The 7,739-nt window shown below is 48.6% G+C and overlaps 1 protein-coding gene across 1 annotated transcript; it reads right to left on the bottom strand.

The window, feature by feature from the left end:
* Positions 1-1,341: 1,341 nt before the first annotated feature.
* LOC123639800 (keratin, type II cytoskeletal 6A-like) lies at positions 1,342-6,494 on the bottom strand. Its single transcript, XM_045553933.1, has 9 exons — positions 5,888-6,494; positions 4,779-4,993; positions 4,369-4,429; positions 4,115-4,210; positions 3,828-3,992; positions 3,214-3,339; positions 2,374-2,594; positions 2,126-2,160; positions 1,342-2,012 (listed from the first exon to the last, which is right to left on the bottom strand). Exons 1-9 carry the CDS (start codon positions 6,425-6,427, stop codon positions 1,777-1,779), a joined length of 1,695 nt encoding a protein of 564 aa, XP_045409889.1. The 5' UTR covers positions 6,428-6,494; the 3' UTR covers positions 1,342-1,776.
* Positions 6,495-7,739: the final 1,245 nt, after the last annotated feature.

The following is a 7,739-nucleotide window of genomic DNA, read 5'->3' as shown; positions in this document are numbered from 1 at the left end:
CCATGGGAAGAAGGCTGGACTTCAACTTGAGTAGTGAGCCAGGGGGAGACTCTGCTGTGGCTTCAAATGAGCAAAATATGATTGTAGCTGAGGTCATGTCTGTTCTTGGACTTTTTCTTGCCTTGTATTCTTCCGCTTATAGGTAAGACCTGGTAGGGAATGTCTGACTACCCAGATTCTAGAATAAACTTATATAAGCATGGCCTAAAAAAGGCAAAGAGTCCATTTCTGTCTAAAAGTTAAAATGATAGCCCTGACATTGATATGTGGTAGATTTGAATGATCCTCCAATGTCTATTTTTGCTTGTCAAAATTTGCATGAATCTTACAGTTCAAACAGTTTTTCGACATCCTGAGAAAGTTCCTCAGAAGGAACCATCTCCATGCTAATCTGTGTCGCCTGTCAGCATGGACCATCTTGTCTCTGCCAACAGCACCGCAATGCAAAATCTCTAACCCACAGTTCTGAGATTGTATTGACTTTCCTTGACAGCTTCACTTTTTCAGGGTTGCTGAGGTATAACGTATAGACGAAGCCAGTTTGCAGGTGTACCGGTGTATAAAGTCTAACCAGGCTTTCCTGAGAGAAGTTCTTCAGTTGAATCCATGTAGCTCTGGGTTGTGTCAAAGCCATTCCACTGCATGTAGCACCACGTGGCTGTAAGTCCACGCACTGAGACCTCAGGATGTGCCCTTACAGTGTCAATTAGTTCGATAGATTTTAGAAGTTGTATCGGGGCAACCACTTTGTGGCAAGTCGTAATAATCATACAGCTGAGTCGAGCGCCTGGCCCTCTGACCAAGTGTTTCTATTTGCATGATCAGTGCAGTGTTTCCTGGGGGGGTGGAGGTGGGGGATTCTGAGAGAGTCTCAGAGATCAGGATGGGGCCGAGCCACCCAATGAAGGGGCTGGAAAAAAAAAAAAAAACCTTAGTTATCAGATTATATTGTTCCACATTCCAGGCCCTGGCTTCCCTTTCTGTCCTACTGCTTTAAAAATACGCTATTTGGGGGGAAAGTCCTGAGTGGCAAGCCTGAATAGTTGTTGGTGATCGCCCACCCGGAGGGTCCTGTGGAATCACGTGATGTTGATCGACAGAGTGGGCTGCGAAGCGTGGTGCGTTATTGACGGGGGAGGGTGGATCCACAATGATGAGGATCCGTTTGTGGGATGAGAAAGGTTCTAAACCAATACACGGTCAAAAGTACAATCAAACACAAAATTTTTATATTCTAAATCTGCTTTATTCAACAGAACAACAGAAAGCAAAGACCAGAGAAAAACGGTGCTGAATACAGACTCTGTGCATCAGAGGGTTTTGTCACAAAACATTGAGGGACACTGCAAGGGAAGATCAGGACAACTTATCCATGAGATGGAGAGCCCCTGAGTGTAGAATAAAGGGCAGGACAGTGAGAAGTTGATGGGAAGATTCCTGGTCCACAGCAGAACCCAGACTGAGTTATTAATATAATTCTTAGCAGGGCAGATGTCATTTTCGTCTCAGAATTACGGAAGACTTATACATCTGGTAATGAAATAAGGACATCAAAAAACATTTGCATGTCTGTGTGACAATGACTGTTGCAAAGGAAGCTCAGGAGGGGCAGGTGTGGACAGAGAGGAGCAGTGAGGGCTCTCAGCATCCAGCCTCGGCTCTCACTCAGAGAGCAGGAGAGACCGGAGGCCAGGAGAGGACAAGCGACCTGAGCAGAGGGCTCTGCAGCCAGACAGGGGCCTGAGGCTTGTGGGACCAAGAGCTGGCGGCAGGACTTCAGTGCTTGTAGCTCTTCTTGCTGGAGGTGGTGGTGGTGGTGTACTTGATGGAGGAACTGCTGCCTCCCACGGAGCTGAGGCCACCCCCCAGGCCTCTGCCACTGCTGGAACTGAAGCCGCCTCCAAGGCTGTGACCACTGCTGTAGGAGTAGCCGCTGCCTCCGCCCAGGCCTACGCCACCGCCAACACCGCCGGCACTGCCATAGCCGCCAGAGACGGTGGACTGCACCACGGCTGTGGTGGGGAGGGGACAAGGACACAAGAAGACACGGTGAGCTCCTTCTGCCAGCCGGAGCCAACCCGGAAGAGTGCCAGGGCAGGGGAGGAAGGCAAGCAAGGGTACTTACAGATGTTGACTTGTCCGACGCCTTCGCCATTCAGCCTAGAGGGGAGGAACACAGGCAGGGTGAGACCTCGGGGAGCCATTCCTGGGCCCGTGTGGGAAGCTCAATGTGAGCAACAGTCCCTGGGAAACTGTTCTTGTAGTTGTTTTGCAGGACTAGCAATTCTGGCCATGGCTGGTGTGTCCTGACGCTGTGCTGGGTGCCAGACATCTAGGTGTGCTCAGATGTTGAGCAGGTGCTCAGGGACCCACCTGCACTCCTCGCCCTCCAGCAGCTTGCGGTAGGTGGCGATCTCCACGTCCAGGGCCAGCTTCACGTTCATGAGCTCCTGGTAGTCACGCAGCAGCCGGGCCATGTCCTGCTTGGCCTTCTGCAGGGCGTCCTCCAGCCCTTCCAGCTTGCTCCTGGCGTCCTTGAGGGCCAGCTCCCCACGCTGCTCCGCATCCGCGATGGCGGCCTGCAGGTTGGCGCACTGGAAGGGAAAGCAAGAGTGAACTTGCATCAGTGCCTTATAACACACTAGCCTGGCTCTTCTCTTTCCCTAGACAGAAGAGTCCAGGAGCCCAGAATGAGGGAAAAGGAACTATGACCCTCACTGTGCAGTATTGTTTTCACTCTGCATACTCATCTAGTCTGGGAGGTAAGTGACAAACTCCTGTGCCCCAGTATTACCCACCGTGCCTGAAGATGTGGTTTATCATAGACAGGAAACACTGTAGTGGACACAATAACAAGGCACATTGGACGTATGGACCCACTGGGCTGGTTTGAGTGCTGTCTCCAAAGCTACAACAAGATGTCGATGATCACATGTGGATGCCACACTAATCATACAAAATCATGGTGCTCCTTAAGTGAGGAGATGACTTTTCACATGAGACTGTTGAGATTGTCCCCTCCTCCCACTTCAGAGTCTCATCCTCCGGGGTGGGATCTGTGTCTCCTTGATTTTCACTGAGGGCAGGAGATGAGGGTCGTCCTCTCCCTAGTGTTTGTTTACTTCCCAGCAATGTTCCCAGATGATGGTTAATGACTGGCTGACGGTCTAGCAAGGAAGGGCGGCTTCTCTTCGCCCCTGGCCCTCACCATACCTGCTTCTTGACGTGGTCGATCTCAGATCTCAGCCTCTGGATCATGCGGTTGATCTCAGCAATCTCCTGCTTGGTGTTGCGCAGGTCGTCCCCGTGTCTGCCCGCGGTGACCTGCAGCTCCTCGTACTGCAGTCCAGAGGTGGAGACAGAGACAGTGTCTATGAGTTTACACAGGTCAACAGTGACTTTCACTTCTCAATCAGGCATGTGTTGAGCTTGAACCTAATGGCTTCTCCTCAGGGTATTTAAGAAAAGTTGATTTCACAGGATTGATAAGACTTGTGAAACCCAATCAAGACCATCCTCATTATGGGACCACAGAGTGCCTCGTCCCTTAGGGCCTGGCAGTGCTGTGTACTATACGACTAAGAGCCAGCACTGAGGGGGAAGCTAAAAGCAATGATTCCTAGTGCTTATCAACAGGAGCATCATTCTCACTTTTCCTCTTACACTTAGGCATAATCGCTATAAATATCTACTCCGATAGTGCAGGGTACATGTCATGTGAGAGGATGCTACATTCCTTTTGGTAGATTTCCCCAGTGAAGTTCTAGCCTTCTGGTATGCAGGGCGGGACACGGGGATTTCCTGGCAGCTGCCACCTCCCTGCTCACCTTGGTCTGGTACCAGGACTCAGCCTCAGCCCGGCTCCTCTGAGCAATCTCCTCATATTGGGCTTTGACTTCGGCGATGATGCTGTCCAGGTCCAGGTTACGGTTGTTGTCCATGGACAGGACCACGGAAGTGTCTGAGATGTGGGTTTGCATCTGAGACAGTTCCTGCAGAACACAAGTTTGTGAGGCCATTTGCCCCTGTGCCTTTAAAAGCACCACCTGAGCCCATGGATCGTGCCCCCTTACAGACTCCATAGAGCAAATCAAAGGAGAGTGGAGATGCTTACTGCGTCATAGAAGGCTCTCAGGAAATTGATCTCGTCTGTAAGGCTGTCTACCTTGGCTTGTAGTTCAACTTTATTCATGTAGGCAGCATCCACATCCTGGGGAAAGAGCCAACAACGTGCCGTCCGCTAAGCCCCTGCCCCATTTACCCACAGTTGAGTCTCCCTGCCAATCCTCCTCTCACAGGTGAGCAGAGACACGGAGTCATTTCTGTCCTTTTGCAAAGAAGCCTGACACCCTGGCTGAATCTGCTCACCTTCTTCAGAGTCACAAATTCATTCTCTGCTGCTGTGCGCTTGTTGATTTCATCTTCATATCTGCAGGAAGGAAGGCGTAAGACTCCATTGAGCCAGTGGTGGCAGGAATCAGAAAAGCAGCCCGTGATCCCACAGTGTCCCTATGTGCAATATGTCCTGATTCTTCCTTCCTGACACAGACAGCGTAAAGGCCATTTTTTGTTGCTATTAAATTTTTCACTTTTCTAATCTCCCCAGTCCTTCCCTGGCCCTCCTTTATACTTGTAGATTTGTTCCTACGTAGTAGTTTGTGAGTTTCATTAGCGTGGACATGTTTTGCTAGGAATCCTACTCCCATCTGGACATGGTCACCCATTGTCTTGAAGTGTGTGCTTCAGAACGCTGAGTTCATTTTCCCCCTTTAACTCACTTGTTCTTGAAGTCCTCCACTGTGTCCTGCATGCCTCTGAGCTCCGAGTCCAGGCGGCTTTTTTCCCCGAGGATGCTGTCCAGCTGCCTCCTGAGGTTGTTGATGTACTGCTCTAACAAAGGCTCCAGGTTCTGCCTCACGGTCTTGGTGCCCTGCTCCTGGAGCAGGGTCCACTTGGTGTCCAGGACCTTGTTCTGCTGCTCTAGGAACCGCACCTGGATAGGAGACAAGACGGTCATTTGCCAGACAAGGAAGGAAGCAAGCAAGAAGTGTCTGTGGCATCATGTTTCCTGGCAGGTCTGCAGTTTCCCACGGTGCTGGGATCCTACAGCGCATGCAGAAGGCTCAGGCTGGGTTCTGCTCCCCAAGCCTTTTCCCTTTTCACCCCATAATTTAACCTGGGAAATTCTCTTATGGAACATTCAGGTGTTCTCCCCTTCTAAGTTGTTGAGCACACGAATGACTTTCCGAGCACAACCAGAAATCTAGTTTTCAAACACTGTGTACCTGACATATTGTGCCCAGTTTTCCTGAGTGACAGGACCTCAGTCAGAGGCATGCTGTGTGCTGCCTAATGCCCAGATTCCAGTCCAGCGTCCCTTTCAGTTCCTGTGTCTGCTCTAAAATATTCTATAATAATTTTATCATCATTGTCTGTTTCTAGGGTAAATTGTTCATTCTAAATATTGTATAAATATTTCTAAGTTTTTTTGGTTAATCTACAGAGAATATTTTTTTCTGTTCTTTTAAAAAGAATTTTTTCTTGCCCAGAAAGAAATTTATCAACCTATATACTCCCATCAAATTCTTTGTAGTCTCTGAGACACCTGAGAGGGAAGAATGAACCCATGCCATCTCTCCTTGCCTCATCTGGGATTCAATGTTATGAAAAGGCGAGAGCTCTTCCCGGGCAGGGATCAGGCCCCTTAACAGGGTCAGTGGTTAGATGGGTCTCATCACCTGCCACCAGCTGTCAGCATGGGGCATGTGGCATCGCCGTGGAGAGCTAGTCTGAGCCCCTTGTCCCTCTTTCCTACGTCTCCCCCAGTAGGAGGATTTTTGTTTCTCGCATCCAGAGACTCTGTGGAGGCCACGGCCTCATGTCTCACCTTGTCGATGAAGGAGGCGAACTTGTTGTTGAGGGTCTTGATCTGCTCGCGCTCCTCGGTCCTCACCCGCTGGATGGTGGGGTCGATTTGCAGGTTCAGAGGGGTGAGGAGGTTCTGGTTGACCGTGACCTCTTGGATGCCTCCAGGGGGGCACACGGGGAAGCCAGAGCCCCCATAGCCACCACCAAAGCCAGCTCCACCACCGAGCCCAAAGCCACCACCAGCTCCACCGCCAAAACCGAATCCACTGCCGACTCCACCTCCGAAGCCATAGCCACCTCCAACTCTGCTGCCATATCCACCACTGATGCCACAGCTGCCCCCTCCGATGGAGATCCTCTTGGAGCCCCCCAGGTTGTAGAGGCTCCGGCTGCCAAAGCCAGCTCCTCCACACACTCCACCAAGGCCACCACTGCCCCGGGAGCGGGACACGGAGACGCTGCTGAAGCCAGAGCGAGAGACCCCGGGGACTCTGGCTGAGCCGGCACTGAAGCCACGGTGGCTGCTGCTGTGGCTCCTTATGGTGGTTTTGCTGGACATGGTTCTAGAAGAGGAGAAGGCTGAGAGAGTGCGAGAGGCTGGAGGCTGGAGGGAGAGGAGCAGGACTGTGAGGCGAGCTCCAGGCAGCAGTTTATATGTGGTGAGCCTGGGCTGGGCTCAGTCCTGGAAGGTGAGCTTGCACATCGGGAAGGGCTGGGCTTTACGCATGGTGAGATCACACCTGGATTATTAGAAAAGTTATGAAATACCGAGATTGCATTTTTTGCTTTCTTTAGTCAGGGAAAATGCTCCTGCCTCCAGTTTTGACTTGATGTCAGTACAATAAGACTATTCTCAATTCATGAAGTTACGAGTTAGTCACTTTCTCATACAAAGGTCTTGCATGTTGTGCTGTGTTCAGAACGTCCTGAGTGATCTCTTGTTCCCCGCCTGCTCCATCTACCAGCAGAGATATTGGAAATTTAAAATCTTTTTAAGCTAACAGAAATATCACCATTTTTTTCAAAGATTTTGAATGTGAAATATTACTTATTTTTCTTCATGTAAAATTTCAAACAAGTAGAAAAGTAGAGCACCAGCACAATGGGCCCTTATATCTGTGTCATGTAGCTTTAACATTATCTCATGGCCAACCTATTTCGTCTGTGCTTCCACCCGATTTAATCACCAACCCTGAATTATTTGAAAGCAAATTGAAGAAATTATATTATTTGTTCAACAAATAATTTAATATTAATGTCTAAATGATAGGCCCTTTTAAAATATAACCAATATAATCTTAAAAATTTGTGTATTTATTAAGATCAATTATCTGTTCAATTTTCCTCTATCCTTGTATGTATCATTTATTTATTTGTAATATTATCCTGAGTAGTGTTTCAGTCTTCGGGATTTCCTAATTGCTTGATCACAGTATTTCATTTAATATGCTATATGTCCTTTGTATTTTCTGTAAACAGTTAAAATTTGAGGATTAATAAGATTCTCTTATATATTTACACTTTGCAGATGTGAATGTAGTATAAAGCCTATTTATATATTGAATACTGTTAGTTACACATTTATTTCTACATATACAAATTGAACTTGTAACACACATTTAGGGAAGATCATATCAGGTAAGGCCATTCTTCAGCCACCCAGTGTTTGTATAAGTAAGTAAGCAGTGTTATTAGTTCTTTGTGTATCTTTTCCAGGACCTTTACCTGGGAATGTTTCTGTGCTTTTTCTGGATAATATGTGAGATGTGCGTACTGGTGTGCGTGTGTGTGTGTGTGTGTGTGTGTGTGTGTGTGTGTATGGGGGGTGTTTTATATGTAGAGAGTGAACCCCCCATAGGTATATTGTGTGT

Source organism: Lemur catta, chromosome 6 (assembly GCF_020740605.2).
Source record: "Lemur catta isolate mLemCat1 chromosome 6, mLemCat1.pri, whole genome shotgun sequence".
NCBI classification, from domain to species: Eukaryota; Metazoa; Chordata; class Mammalia; order Primates; family Lemuridae; genus Lemur; species Lemur catta.
This window is presented reverse-complemented; position numbering and strand designations above follow the sequence as displayed.

Bases quoted from the DNA above. Each gene is read 5' to 3' on its own strand.
- LOC123639800 (XM_045553933.1), bottom strand. From the start codon at position 6,427: ATGTCCAGCAAAACCACCATAAGGAGCCACAGCAGCAGCCACCGTGGC. The intron at 4,994-5,887 runs GTGAGACATGAG...TCTCCTATCCAG, and splicing joins TCGCCTCCTTCATCGACAAG to GTGCGGTTCCTAGAGCAGCA. The intron at 4,430-4,778 runs GTGAGTTAAAGG...TCCTTCCTGCAG, and splicing joins GTGGAGGACTTCAAGAACAA to ATATGAAGATGAAATCAACA.